At 41.3% G+C, this 22142-nt stretch overlaps 1 protein-coding gene across 2 annotated transcripts in view; it reads left to right on the plus strand.

Annotated features, from left to right (window-relative positions):
* The window catches only part of SEMA5A (semaphorin 5A), a 452903-nt gene that overhangs the window by 305276 nt on the left and 125485 nt on the right, over nt 1-22142 (plus strand). For both annotated transcript variants that reach the window (XM_054578336.1, XM_054578335.1), the window contains exons 10-11: nt 542-677; nt 7373-7577. In XM_054578336.1, the coding sequence (XP_054434311.1) occupies nt 542-677; nt 7373-7577 (341 nt within the window). The remainder of the gene's footprint in view (nt 1-541; nt 678-7372; nt 7578-22142) is intronic.

Here is a 22142-nt window from a genome sequence, read left to right on the forward strand (position 1 = left end):
GAATATATGAAGGGTGTCTGACAGGCACTTTGTACAAAATGATTTTAGTTGATTATTTTTAAAGGTTTACAAATAAACACAAATATCTGGGGATTATTAAAAAAAAAAAAAAAAGCAGTAGCTTGCCCCAGTGCCCACTAAAGTAACCAGATACATGGAGTGAGGGGGACATACTGGTGGATGAGAGGCGCCAGCCACTGGCGGAGAAAGGCTTTTTCCTTCAGAATTTAAAAGGCATAACACAGGGCTTTTCAAAACTCCTTTGTCACTCCAGTTGTGGCTGAGTGAATTAATCCCATCCAGCAGGATTACAAGTGTCATAACTGTTAAACAGCCTTGTTTCTACTGAAGTATTTGTTCATCCACAAAGAAGTCACAGGGAAGCGCCGCTCACAGCTCTGACTTCTTCCTTGGGGTTGTTTACGAGGCTGGGATCTTGAGGGTCTCTAGAAGGTGCTCCCGCTGGGCGGCGTCCAAGGGTCTGTGAGGGAGAGTGGTCACTGCAGGATTTTTCTGACCTCCTTTCTTCCTCCGCCCCCAGGAACAGCATCGCCGCCTCCGCTGTGTGCGTCTTCAACCTGAGCGCCATCTCACAGGCCTTTAACGGGCCCTTCAAGTATCAGGAGAACTCACGCTCTGCCTGGCTGCCATATCCCAACCCAAACCCCAACTTCCAGGTAATGTCAGGGGACATTAGGGCACTCACTCTGTCTTGCCCCTCAAAAGCATGCTGATACCTTCTGGAGACAGTCTGGGACTATTTAAACCCTGGTGGCTGCATGGACATCTATGGGCTCCCTAGACCCCTCATGGACAGTCCCACGCTGGGCTTGGCTCATGTGAATAGATTGAACCTTTTGTCAACTCAGGGACCAGGACCAAAAAGGGCCTTTTGTCAGCTGCGATGCCTCAGGCTGGACTGGGAAAGGCCAGCGTAACCACGCTCCAATTAGTGTTAATGATGGTGGACTCTGTCCTTAGAAGCTCTGATCCCTCATGAATGATGCTCTGATGAATGGGCTCCCAGGCACCGCGGTGGAAATGCACACACAGCATTAGAGTGCTAATTGGCAACTGTGGCAAGATTCCCCTCTGGGGTAAATGGGATGGCATGGGACAGCTGTGGGGAAAGAACAGTTGGAGGCCATTAATTCATAAATCTCAAAATGATAGGCTGTTCCACCAATGAGAGGCCCTGTATGTCATTTATTCCCATCTCTGAAGGTGCAGAGCTAGCTGAGACCCAAAGAGAGGAAGTGATTTACTCTTGGTTGGTCAGCAGCTATGTGAGTTTGCTGCGCTGCCACCTCAAAATGCCACGGACTGGGTGGCTCAAACAAAAGAAATTGATTTTCACACAGTTTGGAGGCTGGAAATCTATGATCAAGGTTCTGGCTGATTCTGTTTCTGGTTATTCTGGTGAGAGCAGTCTCCCTAGACAGCTGCCTAACAGCTGTGTCCCCATATGGCCTTTCCTCAGTGCACCTGGAGAGACACTGAACCTTGAGGGATCAGGGCCCCACTCTTATGACCTCATTTAACCTGAATTACCTCCTTAGAGGCTCCATCTCCAAAGAGAGCCACACCAAGGGTTAGGGCTTCAGCATAAGAAATTGCAGGAGATACAGACATTTAGTTTCTAACAGTAGGCTTCCCTGGAGGGCCACTGTTCTGACAAAAATTGTTGAAGGCTCGTCATCATCCTCATGGGTGTGTGTTTGGTACCGCCCAGTTCCAGAGGGCGCTCAGAGCGTCACTGCCTCATGTTGCCTGCTGGCAGCGGTGCTCTGATCCCTAACACCTTCTCCAGGACAGATGGTCCTGCCAAGGACACTGGGGATGAGTGACTGAGCTGGGATCCAATGCAGGTCCCCAGATGCAATGTCCCAGTTTCTTTCCACTAAAGGACCATCAGTTACCCTAATTAATCAGTGCCAGACCTGCGTTGCATATCCAGACCTCAGAATTCTGGTTGGTTTATCATCCTACACACACACAACCTTTGGCTTTGAGAAAGCAGGGGATATGGAAATGTTCAGTTGTTTTACACTTTACTTGGACTTCAGCAAGGACTGTTCAATTTTTTTAATGTTTTTTATTGTTTATGCTATTACCATTGTCCCAATCCGCCACCCCCCGGTGGGGCGGCCTCCCTTCCCACAGTCAATCCCCACACCATTGTTCATGTCCGTGGGTGATGAGAGGGAGTAGAGGGAAGGGGACTGTTCAGTTCTGTTTGCTTTGAAACAGTTTTTTGTTTTTTAAATTTTTAAAAAAGAATGGGATTGAGAATAAGAAGGGTGATTTACACATCCTTTCTCCATTTACTGCTTTACTTGCACAAATTATGTAGCATCTTGTCTCATATTTTCCTCAATAAAATGAGGACAGAGAGATACAAATGCACAGGCGTGTATATTTCAGGAGTAAATTTTGATGATATCAATTAAAGTGCATTGTTTATTCTATAATGTACATGGTGAAGACGACTCTCGGGGACCATTTATTGGGTGCCTTCTGAGTGTCACAAATAAATGCTTTATACACTTTGTCTGCTTTTCTTTTCTCAGCAACCCTGTGAGGTGGGCATCTGTGTCCACACTTAGTCAGGAAATTGAGGGCTCAGATTCACATTTATTATCCCAGGCTTGCTGATGAGAAAGTTCAGTACTGGACAGAGGAGTTCCTATTATGGGTCAGGCGAGCTAACAGTTTAGTGGGGACAAAACAGACATTAGACACTTTTCCTGATGACATACATGGTTTATGTAATTATTAACTAAACACTGACTCTTGGCCTTTTTGTTGAGTCTCTGTAACTAAATCCCACCCATGTCCAGATGCAGACCCTTTGTAAAATCCTGAAAGTGAAATATACCATTCCCTTTACTGAAGTCCATTGTAAAACCCTAATGGTTAAAAAATTTTAATGATGATGCTCACTGTACTTATGGCGTACTTTTAATTCTTGATGCTACTAATGCAAGTCTTTACAAAGAGCAGTGACTTACAAACTTTGTGATGTCTTACTGCCTCTGAGCAGTGGGTAAATTTAGCTCCTGTATCTGGATATATTTGTAGCCCACAGCAAATCTGCTCGTTTCCTAAGGCCACAGACATCTGGTTTTATAATGCCAGTGTCACACTGAAGGGCTTACTCGCGTTTATGAGACGGCAATGGGTCCAGTCTACAGTGTAAGAAATGAAGCTTGTAGACACTTGGCTTTCACTTGGGGCAGGAAGCTTGGTTAGCTGAGCTTGTCTTCTTTGGGTGGAATTTAAGATTTGTGGGAAACTAAAGTTATACTTTATGGTGGTTCTTTGTACAACACCTAGTACAAATATGTTCCAAGTGTTTCCTTTCGGTTTACCTTATCTGAGACCGTGGTAGGTTAGGCTGCCTTACTGACATTCCTGGCACTATCTAGTCTGACACAAAGTGAAATAGGTTTTCAACTAAAGATCCCTCTAGTAGTCATGTGTAAAGGGCCTTATGTTTGCAATAGCCAACAAAGAGAAATGGTTGTTTTTTTAATTCCTTTTTGCCTACTGACATTTGGAATTTTATGCAGAACTGACATACTAGAAGTAACTACTAATTAGAGGAGCAGAAACATGGTTCAAGTTCAGAAGGAAGTATGGGTTAGGAAGACAGTGCATAATCATTCAAGATTTAATACAGAAATTTCCACTGAAAATGATAACGAAGCAACAAAAACTATTTACTTATCAATTACACTCTAGAAACCACTGTAGGTGGTGCTGTAAAATTGTGTCCTGTTACAGGCCATGGCCCCCAAAGTCACCCAGACCCACTTACTGACCCAGACCCCAGTGGCACAGCTGTGGTTGTATAGACTCTGAAAGTTTCTGTGCAGTTTTGATGACAACCAATCTGAAATGATGGAGCGACATGGATAATACAGCTTCAACTCAATGGCAGCCAAGCAGATGAGGAAGCCGATGTTGAAGGACCACATGAAGGGACTTGGCCATGTCATCAGGGCCCCTTGATACATAATGCAGATTTGCAGCGAGACAGGAGGAAAGTTATGAAAACAGACATCCTCAGCGTGAGGTTACGTGATTATAGACTTGCCCGTCAAGTGCCTGTAAGTTAGGATAAAGGTCAATCTGTTGTCCTTGAAACAGATAAAGAAAAATGGAAATATTGAATTTAACAATTAGTAGAATTATTGACCTTAGTACTCTCAGAGGTGTTAGCAAGACAACGATTATGGGTTGTGGTAAGCCATATGAGGACAGTAACTGTGTTTTAGTTATTTTTGTTGTTTTCCTTTTGCGCAGAGTCCCCAGGGTGTCACACAGACACTGTGGGAGCCCAGTCTATAAGGCACAACTAGAGAATTTGCAGCTCACTAGAGAACTCATGGGTTACTTATGATCCAATAAATGCATGCTATAAATCTAAATAGCTTTCAAAATAATTGGAAAAGAATCCTTGGGTGAGATATTCATTACAGGCTAGAGAAAAGAAACCAACACATTGTAGAGTATAGTTCAAAACCAGTCCTTGAATAATGATTTTGTCACCCAACTCCAGCGTGTGGGAGGTTTTCTCATGCCTCCAGGCAATCCTCCAGCACCATCTGGGTGTCCTACAATTCAACTCAGTTTTGACACTATGTACCCACGGATAGCATCCGACCATACATGTAGGCCCTTCCGTGCCCACTTTGGATGCCAGTTTGAAGTCCAGGTTGTCAACCTTGCTTCTCGCCAATACTCCATAGATAGGAGGCTCCAACAACCCTCTCCTTGGTTTCTATTAACTTTCTTGAGCAGCTCATGGAACTCAGAGAAACGTTTTACTCAAGGGCAGGTGGAAGAGATGCACAGGGTGAGGTGTGGGGAATGGCAGCAGAGCTGCCGTGACCTCTCCAAGCGCATCACCCTCCCAGCACTTCCACATGTTCAATAACCCTGAAGCTTTTTGAACCTGGTCTTTTGGGGATTTTATGGAGGTTTCATTACATAGGTTTCATTGATTAAATTATTGGCCATTGTGACTGAATTCAACCTCCGGCTCCTCTTCCCTCCCAAGAGAGGGAGTGAGACGGAAAGTTCCAGCCCTCTAATCACAGGGTCGTTTCCTCTGGCAACCAGACCACATCCTTAGATGCTGTCCTAAAGTCACCTCATTAACATTACTAATGGCATCTTTATTCTGGTCATAACTTGGGAAATCTCTAGGGATTTAGGGGCTTGTGCCAGAAACAGGAAGAAGCCAAATGTAGCTTTTTTTTTTTTTACTATAAATCACAATATTAAAAGTCTATGACTTAAATAAAATATGGGGTTCAGGAATAAAAACAACAACGGTGGTCATTGGTCCTTCTACATACCTCCTACTTTTATGATGCCAATTTTTAAAAACACTGCATACAAAGCAAAACCTGCGTGCAAGACCTCATACAACAGGCAGACAGCTAATTACTACCTGTACCATAAGTGCTGCCATTGATTTAAGGAAGAGCAAATGTCAAACATAAAGTCATTCTCAGGACAAGAACTCATCTCCATAGAGTTCACACTGAATCCAGTACAGCTTTCCTCCATTTTGTAACACATGGGTTAACAGAAACGTTCCTGTCCTCCAAGTGTTGAGACTACATATGATAATTATATAAAATCCCCTAGTGCAGACCCCCTGGCTCAATAGCAACTGCTAGTGTATTCATCCATTGATTCCTTTCTTTCTTTATTCATTCATTTTCCTCTGGCCACTGCAGCTCAATGGACCATAGAATTGCTGTTCTGCTACCAGACAAGTGCATTGACCATTGATTTACTGTGCCAGGCACACTGTCTCGTGCCTTGGCATTTACAAGCACTTGCAATTAATTTACAAATGCTCTCCCCTGGTTATCTCAGTGAGTCTCAGAGAGTCCTGTGATGTGAGCCCAGTCTTTCTAGTCACTTTGCAGGCAGATGCAGAAGCTGAGAAGCAATGCCTCACCTGAGACCACGTGGCTGCTGATGGCCAAGTTAAGTCCTTCACCTGACAGCATGTGGTCCTATTGCATGGCACCCGAGGTGCCCCTGCAAGGATGTGACTTTAAATTAAGTATTGGACCCTACTCAAAACCTATTTCATTCCCAAATTCTCTAATTCTACAATCAGCCTATCATTTTATGGTATGTAGGGTATTTTATCGAGTGCTACAAAAATAACATCTGTTTTAAATGAAGCAGTTTCTATCTTACACTTTATACCTCTAACCTGCTATAAAACCAAGTATTAGAAATGGCAGGTTATAAATGGTAGTTTCAGATGGTATGTTTCATCTGACCGACTTACAGGAAGTTCTGCCGAGGATCAGCCTTTATTGGTACCAGGATTTAAAGTTTATGAAAGAAATGAGAAAGGTCGGAGGTAATTTTCTGATTCTATGTTCTGTCCCAGAAAAGCTTTGCTTTCTTTTTCACCCCTCTTTCTATCTCATCCTTGTCAAAAAGCATCCTGTATAATACCTCCCCGCTTCTTCAGAGCACAGCTCTGAATTTAGTTGTCAGCAACTTCTAGGCCAATTTCCCCCCCAGTATATCGCAGATTCATCTTCATATACTTCCTCAATCTGAGAATCTTTCCTCCCTTTTTTCTTCTCTCCCTCCCTTCCTTCCTTTTCTTTCTCTCTTCACATTTTTCTCTCTCCTCACCACCCTCCCTCCCTCACTTCTTTTATCTCTTTATTCCCTCCCTTTTTGCAAATTCACCATGTTATTCCTAATCTTCCTAGACTCTACACAAATTTTTTGTTTTGTCCAACTTGGAATATGAGCATAAAACAGTAAGACCAGCACAGTGTTCTTGTCATCCATATCAAAGATACTGGAATAATGTTACATGATTTTCAGATTAAAATGGCCTAATTCTATCTCCATGGAATCCACATCTTGCTTATAGACCCACTGCTCCAGTTAAAAAAAGAAAAGAACTAATAAATTTGTATTATGTATTTGATTGCTGCATTTTCAATTTGGGTATCTGAATTGTCAGCCAGATATAAGATATGTATTTGCATTTAGTCAGAGGACTCCCAAGTGACTCAGCAGGCGATGTGGAGATTTCATGCATATACTGTTCAAATTAAAGTTAGCAACGACTTCCACTTCATTTATTCTTTTTAACTCTTGATCATCCATTTATGATGAAGTTGAGAGACTCCTCAAATATAAATGCAACTCTAAAGTGAGAGAGGTACTAGGGTGGGGACTTCAGGGACCGTGGAGGAGCGGGCATGTTTGCACAGTACAGTTATTCAGTTTCCAAGTCAGCCTCCAGCTGGGTGGCCAGGATCACTGGATGTCCAGGTAGCTGGTTCCAGTAATGGCTTGTTTTCCCTTGCAGTGTGGCACGGTGGACCAGGGAATGTATGTGAACTTGACAGAACGGAACCTGCAGGATGCTCAGAAGTTCATACTGATGCATGAGGTGGTGCAGCCAGTGACCACTGTGCCCTCCTTCATGGAGGACAATAGCCGCTTTTCCCACGTGGCCGTCGACCTGGTACAGGGCAGGGATGCCCTCATCCACACTATCTACTTGGCCACAGGTAGGAGCTCTCCTTTTACTTCATTCCTTATCCTGTGTGCTTCTTTTGAGAAATCTTAACATTTCTCTTTTTTCACTACATTAGTTATAATGTTAATTGGAAAAACAGTGTGTGATTTCTCAAGTATTGTTCCTTAACTTCCCATAAAATAAGTCTTCTTTGGCAAGTCTCAGTTTGGATAACTTAAAACAATGGAATTTGTTAGAGGACATGGTTGAGTAAAATATTATCCCAAAGTAGATAACAAGCCAACAAGCCAACAAGCACAGCAGATAACAAGCCAACTTATACTAAGGACAACATGAAAGGTGATGTCAAGTTTATGCAGTGGGTATGAATACAGTGATGGGTAGTGAGAGCCAGCGAGGCTCCTATAGTTGGCCAGTAGGGGTTGGCTTCTCCCAGGAGGTGACATTTGACCTGAGAACTGTCTTAGAAGGAAGAGCTGGCCTTGCAGGTGCCAGGTGCAGGAGTGGTCACTGTGAGTAGTGTCACTATGTGGTCAGGTACAGTCAGGTCAAGGAGGTGACCATCAGGTCCTCGAAGGAGACCACCCAAGCCTCTGAAGATCAGCCTAGGGGAGGACTGGGGAGGAAGGGAAAGAGCACGGGGGAAGTTGGAAACAGCTACTATGAGTAAAGCTTCTAGAAGCTGTTCAGTGAAGTCTGGTAGCCTGAGGTTTTAAAAGTTTGTTGTTTTAAGAGAAAACATAGAGGGGCAGACAGGAGACAGAGATCACTTCTCCTGTATTTTCTTATAAGGACACTACTCCTTTTTAAGAGGGCTCTGCCCTCATGACCTAATTACCTCTCAAAAGCCCTACTTCCACATAGCATTGCTTTGAAAACTGGAGCTTCAACAGGAATTTCGGGAAGACACACACATTTAATCCATAGCATTGAACAACTTGCTCCACCGCTATTTCAAACACGCCCATACCAATGAACTACAGGGGTGGGCAAAATTAGGTTTATAGTTGTGAATGCCCAAAACATAGAATTTAGTTTTGCATTATTGTTTATTCTTGTATTATGTATTTTTTTTCATATGAACAACTGTAAACCTACATATGTCCAGCGCAATATGTGAGGACTTTTATTATAAATGGTATGTTTGAACAGAATCTAAATAAAATAAAAATAGACCAACTTAAATAAATTATAGATCTGAAGTGAAATTATCATCAACATCCATGGCTTTTTAAACAGTACAACCTTCAATAATCTTGCTTGCCCAATTCTGTTTGGAATGATCTCTTCCTACCACACTATACCCAGGAAATTAGCTCAGGCTGCCATTGGTTTGCTATTCCAGGCTGTCTACTCCTGTCTCCAGGTTTGTAGTTGTCATTCTGTAAAAATACACCATGTGCCATTCAGCAAAGATGTCTTATAGAGATTCACTTTTTTAAAAATTTATTTTTGATTTTAAAGAGAGGGGAAGGGAGGGAGAAAGAGAGGGAGAGAAACATTGATGTGAGAGAAACAACAATGATTGCCTTCCATACGTGCCTTGGGGAACCAAGCCTGCAACCTAGGCATGTGCCCTAACTGGGAATTGATCCAGTGACCCTTGAGTTTATTGGACAATACCCAACCAACTGAGCCACACCATCCAGGGCCAGAGATTTACTTTTTTGTTTTATAGACCTTATTTTTTGCTGCTTTATTCTACTGTCTATTTTCAAATTGAATCATGGTATAGACATGGAGATGTTGCTGACTCAAGTCACAGGTGGGGCGATAGGTGAAGATCCTCTAAATGTAAACTATTTCTGCAGTTTCCATGTCTCTCTCATCAGTGTGTTTGTTAACTTCAAGGGGAAGAGCCTTTTTCAGTGGGTTAGGTCCCTTCCAGCAGGGGAACAACCATGGATACATGGGTCCTAAGAGAGTCCTGTCCCAAACCACATGGGGACTCAGGGCAGACACACAAAGAGATCTACTGGTAGCTAAATATGCAGATGGTGGTTTAGACTGGCTTGGTAATTCTAACTTCAGGACCTCTGGAAATTACAAATGTCATGTCTCAGCCAAGTTCTGGATCTTCTCATTACCTGTGATGGTGCTGATTAGCACATTAGAAGAAGAGTTCTTTGGCAAGTTTTAATTCATAATGAAATTCAGTTTTAAAGGATCTAATTTTTAATGATTCAGCATATAAATTTCTGTTGTATTTCCAAGGTATTGAACTATATAAATGGACTATTTAAAAGAATACTTGAAAATATCAGTCTATTTTAACTAAACCTGCTAAGAGATACACCAGAGTTTCACAAAAATTAGAGATTTTGCTTTTAAAATTCAAAAGGCTGATGTTTACATGGTCTTTTATTTACATCTTGCACCAGTGAAGTTAAATCAAAGCACACCAAGTATAGCAGGTCCTGCAATAATGTCGTTTGGTTCAACTTTGTTTAATTATAATGTTGATGAAAAAAAATCAATTCCGAACCAGGGCCACTGACTGTGTGAAGCTGGTACGTTCTACCCAGGTACAAATGGGTTTTCTATAGATGCCCTGGTTTCCTCTCACATTCCAAAGACATAGGCATGAGGGGAACTGGCTTTTCTCAGTCTGAGTGAGTGTGGGTATATATGCGTGGCCCTGTGATGGAAGGGTGTCTTCCAGGGTTGGTCCCTCTTGCACTCTGAGCTACAGGGACAGGCTTCAGCCACATGTGACCCTGAACTAGAATCAGCAGGTTAGAAAAGAATTATTTTACTTATTTTTATTAATCTTTCATAAGTGTATGCACAGCTCACATTTATTTGAATGTTTAATATTAGAAATGTTCAGGTCTTTATTTAGAAATTTAATGATATTTTTATGACTAGAAATATGCCATAGGAACTTAACTCTTGTTTATATCAGTTACCCCATGGTAAAATTGGTTTTCTTATGTTGTTTCACTTGAAGCCTCAGTTCCCAAGAACCTATTATGGACTTTGACTACTGTAGAATCATTTTCTTGGATAGTGAAGCTGATAAGGAGCTCAAAAGCCTGGGGGCCCGACGGTCTGCCTGTCCATGTTGTACTTATCCAGGAATTAATAAATACTCAGCTGATGACCGCGAGAGTGACATAGGCAACAGAGAATGTCAAGTGAGAGTACTGCCTAACTTGATAATAAAATCACTGTATTATTTTGGTTTTGGAATCCAGATTGGGTAATAAGTTTATTTTCTCCTATATTGATTTTATTTGAATGAACACAACTTGGAGGAAACCTGCCAATGGCCATTTGAAAGTTGGTTAATTCTATTTTTCAATATTATCTGAAAGTCAGTGTGAAATAGACCTCTGTTAACAGTGCAGTTCCTGGTGCTCCCGCAGCTTGAATGGATTTCCATCCTGGCCACCACCGCCCCCCTACAACCTGCAGCATCAAACAGTTTTTCCCAGACATGCTCTGGGTCTGTTTGCTCGCTACTCCTGACTCCCTTATGGGAAATCCAGCCAGGGCTAAGCACATTATCTGAGTCATTATCTGTGCTGACATTTTATGTTATTTATTTGAAGGTCTTCTCAGGCCAGGAGGCAAAATGACAAATGGTAACTCCTTTAGAATATTTATGGCTGGGGTTCTCTAAGTTACCAAACCTTATATCCAAATAGCTGCTCAGTTCCTCTTTACAAAGCAGAATTACAGTGGTGTTGACCCCATCTGGGGATCTTCTCCTTCCTTGCTTGCAGAACACCGTCCCTTTGCCACTTCTACCTCGTGATGTTGCTTTACTGGCTCCATGTATTCTGCCCGCCCCTCCCATGTGGCTATTGCTCTGGCTTTGCTCATTGCTAAGGTTCTTCTAATTTTATGTTGCCTCCTTAAAAACATCATTAGGCTTAAGGATTTCTTCTAGGATGAACTATATTACTTTTATTTTCACTTTGCCTCAATTCCAGTGTGCCTATAACTGAAATTGTATCTTTCTTGCACAACTCTAGCGCTTCCCTAATAGTCTGCCTCACTCTTGTTCAGGCGCCACATCCTGTAAATTCAAGCCCTCTGTCACCTGTGCGAACCACGTATTTTATTTTCCTATAACTATTTATTTGCTTAATTCAAACCCCTACTCTTTCTAGAGTGCTATTTTAGACCAGTGTGTGTTCAACTTGAACATGGATAAAACTCATGTGGAAATGCTGGTTTGCAAGCCTAGCCCCATGAGATTCTGGTTCAGGGCAGAGTTGCTATTTCTAAGAGGCTCCCAGATGAACATCACACTGAGCATTTCTGGACCATACTCAAGTAGTGCTGTTCTACATGAAATAATGATATTCTTGACCTAGAATCTCTCTCTAATGGATGCACCTTGCTGCTCTCTGTGATTAGATGCTGACATCATCATGATGCAGATATAAAATCTGTTATCAACATGAGCCTAACAAACATGTTTACTCTTCAGTAGGTGCTGGTATGATTTGCTAACTAGTTGGCAAAAGAGCTGTGACTTTATTTGAAAGCAAATGTTTTAAGATGCAGCAAGCTAATTCAGAATGATTACACTACATCAGGCTAAAAACAACAGTCATATATTATCTGTAATAGAAGTTGGTAGTCTGGGCAGGGACAGGCAAAGGTACCAGGAATGATTTCCCTGAAATCAAGGAAGACGTGAATCTGAAAATTTCAAAGCACACTGCATTTGAACAATATTGATTCATAATAAATGAGCACTAGATGTAGCCAGGTTAAGTTTTTAAATTCTAAGGATAAAGAAAGAATTATTTAGGCATTCAGGAAATAAGGGCATATTTAGCCATTCAGGGGGAAAATGCCAACAAATGTGAAAATGTTAGATGGTCCCTGAATACTATTCAGCAGCATAAATCTGTGAAATATATAATGAGAAGTGCAGTGTGAATTAAAAATATTATACTCAACAAGAAAAAAATAAAATAGGCAGATATCCCTCAAAATGAAAATCTCAGGCAATAGAATACTGGGGATCTCTTTTACAAACACAAAACAAGACTAATTACTGGCTAGATTCAGCCAAGCAAATTGTGGAGAAGCTTTGAGAAACAAAAAGGAAGGAAAACGTGGAACTCTCAATACCAGATTCCAAGTAAAACTATGTATGTATGGATTGGAGGAAAAGGAAATGTGGCTCAAGAATATTATTCTAGACTAATCTTTCCATCAAAAACAGAAAGCTTTTATGTCTAGCCAAAGAAGAATATCCTCAGAGACCTCAGAGAAAAGTCATAGAAAAAGGATGGATGAGATCTACAATTCATTTTAATTTCAGATAAAGAAAAATCAAGGTGTCTGTAGAACATGATGGTCGGTAAGGGCTGGGAGAGTTGGTGGAGTGCGGTGTATTCAGACACATAGAGAAGGTCTGTGAATTGTTTGTCTGAAGCACCTCCTCCCATTCTGTTGGCCTTGCCTTGTCTCATCTGCCACCAAGGCCGATAGATTCCTCAGTGGGACTTTGAGGTCCTTCCAACTGATGCCAACCAGCTCTGGGCCAGTCCCCTCCTGCCGCTTCTGGACTTTGGTGTAAAGCACACCGCTGTGTGGGATGGGGCTTCTTAGCAGATACTAAAGGGGCTGAGAGATGCAACCCAGAAGGGCAGGGGGATTCATTTCCTATGAGGTAAGCTTCACCCAATGAGAGGGCATATATGGGAAGAAAGTAACTAGTAAGTTTTCTTTCTCTTTTTCCCCCAATGGGCTGCTCACGGCAACCTTTTCAGTGTAACCAAGCAGATGTCCACTTGTGGCTCGACATAAAGAAGTGGCCCCATGGTGACACCTCATATGGCATTACTTCCCATATTTCCTACTCCCTTTCTTCCTCACTTACACAGCCCTAGAATTGTACCCCTAATAATGCATTAGCTCATGAGCCTTGCTTCCTGCTCTGCTTTCTAGGCAATTGCAATAGGGAGAATTGACTCACCCCTGTAGAGTTGCATAGCTACAAACCATGGCAGGGTAGATGGTATATGCTCTATAATCCATGTTAAGAAAGTCAGATCTTAATCAAGTAAAATGATAAAATTCAAAAATTTGTAAATCAGGGAAGTAACATGGAATGATAAATGTCCCTGTTTTCCTTTCTATTTCATTATGTATGCTGTTACAATTGTCCCCACTTTTTGCTCATTTGCCTACCTCCACGCCCCCACCTTAGGCCATCCCTACACCATTGTATATATTCTTTGGATAATATGTTTAAAGATTACTGTCCCTTAATCTTGGAGAATAAATTGGAGGGTAGCGCAAATATAGAAACAGTGAAATGGAGGTAAAAATTTTTTTCTACATCATCAGTGTGAATTTGCTGCATGATTCACCAATCATAAAAATAAATAGGCATTGTAGTGACATGTCTTTGCATTGTGATTATGTACTGAAGTCGAGGCTGTCTGTGGTCAAGGCTATTTCAGTCACAAATGAGGTCCAGGAGGAGATGTAAGTGGTGGGCATGGCCGGCAGACAGGCAGTGTTGTAGACTGCGGCACACGTGCTCAGCTGGGCGGTGCTGCCTCCTCCAGGCAAAAATTAGTTCTCAAGGGACAAAAAGTCTTATTTTTGTGTATAAAATATAGGTATCCATGCAATACACAGACAAATATACATTCTTTAGTGTTAAAATTTCATGGGTAGTAGGACAATTTCAGAAAAAAAGCACGAAAATTCTCCTTGCCATAGTGATAATGAAGTTTGAGAAGTGCTGCTCTTGGGCATTCCCGTGGAAAGAAACTATCAGGCTCCGTAAGTGCTCTGGCAGTATGTAGGGTGAGGGAGTGGGTAAGATCAAGAATGACTCCTGATCATTTTTGGTTTGGGCAGCTGAGTAATGCCGAGAAGGGAGGAATGGAAATTCTGGTGTGACGTTTCCAGAAGAGGATTCAGCAGTGAACACAACAGGCACACTCCCTGCCCTCAAGAAGCTTATATTTTAGAGAGAGATGCAAGCAAACAACAAAATAAAGTTACATTGAATGCATGCTGGGGGAAAATAAAGCTGGAAGAAGGAATGGGGGAGGCAAGGGTTTCCTTGTTAAGGGCTCATTTCTGAGATCTGTTGTATTTAATGAGTTTCAAGAGGTAAATGGGAAAGACTGGAATTCATGTTCAAGGACTTTAGCTTTTTGGAACATTCCACCTTGAGCACTTTCAGTAGAGATTAGACACCATGGACCTAGCTTTTATAAAGTTTACAGCAACTCATGAGAATCTCCCTGAAAAGGAAGTCTGATGGACAAGAGAGGGGGTCCCCAAATAGGTGAGGTTCTGAGGGTCACATGGGGTCAGGGGCATCATAACCCGAGGAAAGAGCAAGGAGATGCCTTGTTATGCAGGTGGGAGCCCAGCTCTCATGCCTGTTGTCTTCCGCTTACCCCTGTGAGGAGTACCATGGAGAAAATACAAGCTGTGGCTCTATCCTACCCTCCCATTCTTCTCTTCCAAATACAGAACACAGCATTCTTCTTGCTACTAATCATCATTAAAACCCAGAAATCAGTATGCTTCCATAATCAGCAGGAAGAAAAAGCAGATAAAAAGGGGCCTTTTAACTGTCTGTCTAAAGAGAGGAAGAGACTGCTGAGTGAGGGGCAGGCCTCAATATTCCCTCAGACTAAGTACACAAGACTTGAGAAACCCTAAAGAGATCCTTTTGGGCACCAAAAATGAAGTAATACATTTATTGTTGCCATTACTAACATTTATCTCCCTCAGTGTTTATAATCCGTTTGCAACTACCTAAGTACCCCAAGCAAGCATTACATTGTAAAATACTATACCGGAAAGATTGTTTACGGTCACTCCAAATTCTGTCCTTCTCTGTGGAAACTGGAAATCCAAACCTAATTCAGACTTGTTCTCTATGTGCCTATTTATGTAAAGTGTTCCATGGGCTAATAAGGATTATATAGTTTGAATGCTTACTTGATAATATTTAAAGAATTTTGAGTTTAAGGATAATATAACTTCAGTGAATAATTGCAATGTTGGAAAATCTGTTACCTGGTAATATGGATTACATTGTCTGCCTGCTGCCCCAAGAGCTCAGTTGACATCTTAATCTGCCAGAAGTTCTACCCAGATCCTCATGAGCACATGGCCCAGCTGCGTTGATTTCAGATTTCCAGCCTCCAGAGCCATGAGATAAGTTGCTGTTTCTCTAAGCCCCCCAGAATGTGGGATTCTACTCCAGCAGCTCATTGCCTCTACCTCACCCAGGTCGGGTCTACTTTTCTACTTTGCATTTGGCCTTGCAGCCAAGTTTAAAATGTAGCCTGATTTTCTGCCATTCCCCTGACATTTCTCTGTATCCTGAACTCAACAAACAAAATTAGTTCTTTAGTATTAGTTTATATCAGACCCAATTAGAATGAAAATCGTACTAGTGAAAACAATTTAGTGTATGCCAAACTACTTAAAATGGCATAAAACAACTAATTATTTTGTTTACTAAATAAAGGAATATAAATTCTTGCATTTTAATGTTCTTTGTTTTTAACTATGTTTTCTCAATAATTTTAGCAGCTTATCCCTAGTTCCCCAACCACAAATTAATATTGTGAAGTTTTATGCTATGAATCAGTAAATATACCAATTTACTTTTAATATGATGCAATTTCCTCCCTTTCTTTTTAATGGAGTAGCTCATTTTACAATTTTTCTCTCCCTCTTTTTTGTTTGTTTTATAATTATGTTAAGTCTTTCTACTTTGTTTTTCATGTTTCACATGATCAGTGTTAATTGAAATTTATCCCAGGCATTAAAGCCATGTGATTTCTGGACAAAAGAAATACAAACTATTTCTGTTTATCTCGTCTTTTCACATCACTTTTGCTTGATGCATATTTTCAGTATAACTCCTTTAGTTACCATGGCAGTTTCTTGAGTTTCAACACAATAGTCTCTTTTTCAGGACTTGCTATCCTTCTGCTTATACAAAAATCTACTTAGCGTATTATTGTTTCTGTGTGAAATGGTGACATCATAGCTCCAAAGAGATTTTAGTAACGTCCACACAGTGCCCCAGGTTTTCTTGTTTAGTGAAGTCTGAATCTCCACTTCTGCAGAGGGGCGTTCAAACCACTTTCCGCATGAAAACTCCTTAAGGCAAGTCTGGTGGTGAGCACTGCTGTGAGAGCCCATAATTCAGGGACTTGCTTAAGAAGTTTTAGCAGATATTTTTATCATGGGTAATTAGGTTAGGAGAAGACCCACCTGTTTGATAATTTGATGGTGAACCTACAAGCGTTCCTCTAAAATAATTGTACTTGTAGATCTTAAGGTCTCCATTCTCGTTCATTTCATTGCCTGTGGCAAATAACAGTAAGTACATTTTACAGTTATTGCTAATACTTGTGAATTACTCCTTTTCATACAAAATACTCATATGTCTTAAAAGAGATTTTATTCATATATATTTTACTCTAGGGGTCACTGTGGTAATATCCATTATATTGAATGTAACTGGAAATGTTTCCTGTGTCCAGTACAGTCTGATGATTATTTTTACGCAAAAAAAAAAAAAAAAAAAAAAAAATTCAAGAGAGAAAATGCTATCGTGTTTGAACTTGGATAGTAAAATTCTATGAGGTTTCTCCCCTCTATCTTCTCCATGATGATTACATAATCAATTAAGTAGTAAAATAAAATTACTTTCAAAGAAATAAATCCCTATTCTGTCACTGTAAGACCACTGATTTTATTAGTAATGAAAGTGGCATCCTGCAAGTTTCAGTTTATCTGAATTACCCTCTTGTAAACTCAAATTTAATGCAAGATCCCTGGTGTATTTATGGATACCAGAGCTGGAACTCAAATCATACTCAGAAACCTAATAAATGCCAAATGCTAGATGATTAAATGTGACATGCGGCTCCATGCAGCCTTTTCCTTTGTTCCATGCTTAAAGTTCTAAGAGACTGCTTGGGCTGAGTTGATATTAAAATAAAAATCCACATAAGCCTTAGTAACTTGTGAGACAGAGGAGGTCATTTAAGATCGTTTGGCAGAAGGCAGAGGTCTGCTTCTCCCAGAGGCATTCGCGCGACCCAGGAAGGTGCACAAGGGCTATGAAGCCAAGTCTCAGGTTCCTGTCAGGACCCAGCTTCACTTGGGGATGTTGTTAGCGTTCACTGTAGTTATGAATAAAGATGCAAAACTGACTCATAGGTGGAGAGAAAGTCAGGGTGCCAATTTCAGGAAATGGTTAATGAGAGAAATATAAGTACACTTCCCCAGATTTAAGCACTCCAAACATTAAGGTGGGAGACGTCAGGAACAATCTCCCCCCCGTCCCACATGAGAACCTCTGTCAAGGTGGGATGGGGTCAGCTGTCACTGTTTCCTGTGATTTCACCGTACAAACTAGAAGAGCATCTTATGAACCTTCAGAGAAGTCATCTTGTTGTTTGGTTCTCTGCCTCCATTTTCTGTAACCTGCACCCTGAACTCAGTTGTGTAGCGTAACCAGGTTCCAAAGACGTGTGAGCAGCCTGTAAGCGCCCTGGCCTTCTGGTTCCCAAATGGCTTTTCTGTGTTCAAATAGGGTTTAATATTGCTGTGCTAAGAAATCAACTTCAAGGCACCACTGCTCTTGCTCCTCCAAGTCTGTGTGTGATTTCTTTTGTTGTTGGAGCATTTTTATCACATCAGTACCCATCCGATGTATAAGATCTTGATTACAGCCCTTCCTTGTCATGATGTTTAATTTGAATTAGGTTCTTTTGGTGGTGACGAAGACTTTCTCTGGTTACTTCAAGCAATGGGAATATGGTAAGGATACCTGTTTATGCTGCCCTGTTAGTAGTCACCCCTTCCTCATTTCTTGATTCCTATTCCCCAGAATGAGAAATCCCTGAACCTAATCACCATTATTCTGCCTGTGAAGAGGATTCCAGGCCAGGCCAGGCCACACTGAAGGCTGCTGGTCAGTGTGCACAGTCACCGTACTTGGGGCAGGGGCCCACTGACACCGTCACCTGGTTCTGTGTGCTGAAAGAAGGTCCTGTTTCTTCAACGGGAGCAGGGTCTCTGGCCTCAGAAGGAGATACCCAGTTTTGCAAACAGTTCCACAAGGTGTTAAATGGGATACTCAGAGATTTACTAGTTTTGTGTTGTTATATGACATACTATCATAATATTAGCAGTTTCAAAAACCTTACACTTGTTATTTCACACTTTCCATGGACCAGAAGCCTGGACACTGCTAAGCAGGGTCACCTGCAGGTGTTTTAGATGTTAGGTGGATTGCAGTGTCATCTGAAGGCCAGACTGGTGAAGAACCCGCTTCCAAGCTCACTCAGGTTGTTGGCAGAGGCCGGTCCCATGTTGCACAGACCACATGTGGTTCCTTCCCCTGTACTCACATCCATGTGACCTCCTGCTGTATCCAGCCTGCAATGGGAGCCTTTGTTCTCAGGGCCTAGGCCCGCTTTGACCCTCTTTTGGGTGCTTTCACCTGATAAGACCAAGCCCATGAAAGATAGTCCCACTTTGGTTAACTGAAAGTCAACTTTTTTGAAATCCTTTTTTAAAAATTATTTATTGAATTCATTGGGGTGACACTGGTTAATAAAATTACATAGGTTTCAGGTATACAATTCTACGACATATCATCTGTATATTGTATGGGGTGTTCACTACCCAAAGTCTAAAGACATCTGCTGAATCCCTTCACTGTTGCCATATAATGTCATCTAATCACCTAAGTGACATAGCACCATTTTCAGATCTGGCAACTCAAGTGGGGGAACCCGTTTTACCAATCTGCCTGCCTCCCATATGTGGTCTCTTGGGTGCCCCCTACCTCACACATGCTATCCACCCCCACCCAAAACAAAAACAGACACAAAAGCAAACTGAAAAACTTCTAAATGTGTTTCAGTTTTTAAAGTTTTAAATTAAGCATCAAACGTTTTCCTTGGGGCAAACAGCTCCTCCTGTAATTAAAGCTGTTCATATTTAAGGGAAAAACAGCTCTTCCCCTAGTTTGCTCTACCTGTTGCATCAACTACTTGCTCCATGTCTGGTGATCTAGACCTGACCGAATTGCTTGTGGCAGAATGAAATCGTTTCCCATTGGCCCCAGGGCTCTGTGAGCGAATGTACTGAAAAAAAAAATTCTGTAGGGTAGAAGAGGAGGTCAAGAGGGAAATGCCATATACTTTATGGCACTTAACATTAATTCCTGCACAAATTAAAATGAATAAGCAAAAAATTATCCTTGCCTGGCAACAATAAAAATGGAAGGGCTACCCAATCTCTGCTTGCACTCCTCCCACCATCTCTACTCTCTCCTCTTTCCTTTCTTTATCCTATGACCAGGATGTGTGTTCTTTTCCTGACTGGAGGGATAAACACCCTGCCAGTGGTGTCCTTCTCAAGTCGCCTATAGGCATTGAGGTGACTGCATCTCTCCCCCAGGAGGCATGGCCTCCTTGACACCCAGGTACTTCAGGACCCCTGGGGAGCCTTCAGGATTCCCACAAGGAGAGACTGTGCACCACCCAGGGTTGCCGTGGGCCTCTCTGATGAGGTTTATGGATCTCCTGGGCAATGCAAGGAGCAGAGATTTAGAACTCCACTACGCTTCCATGTTGCTGGTGGGCATTATAATACTAGGTGAAATCACCATCAACTAGCCTACTACAGCCATTCTCTAAGCTGTTCAATCAGAAAACAAAATTCTTTCTAGTTCCATAAAACCTGGAATAATTTGATTTCATTACAATGTGTTAACAACTTGAATTTCGGCACTGGGAAAACTGGGCACCCCTCAGATGGCCAGAGTGCTACCTTTTCTCATCCATTGCAAAGAAGGCTGTCTTCAAAGTAAACCTTTCTATAATGGCTTCATCTAGCACATAGGACACGGTAAGGAGGGCTTTGCAAAGGTGTCAGGTTGCTTGGGCCAAAGTGGAACCATATCTGATCATAGCAGCCAAATTACTTGTAGGGTTGGTTTTGAATATCTCCCTTTTTTTATTCTTCATGTAAGCACATTCCCCTGTCCTTGATAACTTGCATATATCCCTGTATATCCTTGTATATTGGCAGGACATTATGCCTGGCAGTAATAGCCAACCATTACTAAGCAAATTTAGCCATTGGCCTCTAGGTAATTAAATTCTAAAGCAGACAGCAGTGCACTCAAGGACTGGGAAGGAATAATTGCAGTGTCCACTGCATGATGAGATATCATCAACAATGACATTTTGTATGAACTTTCTTGCAGAAGTTGTTACACAGCAGAGCGACTGGGAAAAAAGATAAACCCATCATTTCTTTGCAGATAAGCCTTTCCAGAGATGTTGATAGAGAAAGCCCGTAGTGTCCAAGGAAGAGATTTGACGGACCTGTAAGAGCACTAAGGTGTGGGGAGCAAGGCGTACATATTAATATTGTAGTTCCCTCCTGGAACCCATTAGAAAATAAAATGGATTCTCCTCAAATCATCCTGATGAACTAACACAGGTTTTCTTCCACCTGCAGCCAGCTGTAATTTGGGTCAACAGGTGCAATTATTGACAGTGTGCAAGGTGTGGACATGGTATTTGTCAATTGCAGAGATGTCAACATCAGAATATCTTTTAATTTGGTTCTTTCAAAAATAATGTAATCACAAAGTGAGGTTCAAGAGATGCCCAGTTATTTGTTGGTTTATAATATTTTTCCCCACTTCCCTTTTTGAAATAAAGATGGCCAAGTTGATATTTCTTAAATAAAGTATTTTATGGTCTTTGAACAGAACCACACAATTCCCATAATGTTAAGAATGAGATGATGTTTCAAGCTAACATCCTTAGGGACAAATGCTGTAGCTGCCTGATCCTCCCTGCTTTACCTGTTGGACGGTGAAGCTGAGGATGTGACTTTTGCTAATGACATTTTATATGAAGAATGAAATCAAGAACACTTGAAATTATAAATTTGTAGGCAGTTACTCTTGCAGACCAAAGAAAAATCAATGGGATGGAAGAAAGTCTTCTCCTATTGTGCATTGGTCAACCTTAATAAGAGCTAAAATAAATACCTCAAAAGTGGAAAGCGAGGAGCCGTCTGCCCATCTGTCCATCTAGCCATCCTTCCAATCATCCAGTCCCATTGTCTATTTTAACTAACACCAAATATGAAAGAAAAAAAAAAAAACTCTGAGCCATTTAAGAGCAATAAATGCAAATTAATTAACTTTCTGTCCAAGTGAATGATTATCATCATGTTTTGGATTTCTGAAGGCTACAAAAGCTTAACTCTGTTTGAAATTGTTAAAGTATTCTGAGATTAAAACAATGTTCAGGAGGGCAGTTCTTGTTATCTATTTTTAGTCTAACTCTTGAGTTCCAACTGAGTATAATGAAACGGATTAAATATGTAATTTTTTTACCTGAGGAATTAAATTTGAGTTGAGAGAAAGGAAAGGAGAGTTTCCTTAAGACAGAAGATTTCTTTGTTCCACCAGAAATTTGTGTTCAGCATTGTTACCATGTGGGGCTAAAATATTGCAAGTTGTCTACAATTAGTAAAAGTCCCTTAGAGTGATCCTAAGTTAAGACCAGCAGAAGTTGAGGTTTTATAGGCCTCA

Source organism: Pteronotus mesoamericanus, unplaced genomic scaffold, assembly GCF_021234165.1.
Source record: "Pteronotus mesoamericanus isolate MK-2021 breed Mesoamerican mustached bat unplaced genomic scaffold, CSHL_Meso_final contig_50, whole genome shotgun sequence".
Classification (NCBI taxonomy): Eukaryota; Metazoa; Chordata; class Mammalia; order Chiroptera; family Mormoopidae; genus Pteronotus; species Pteronotus mesoamericanus.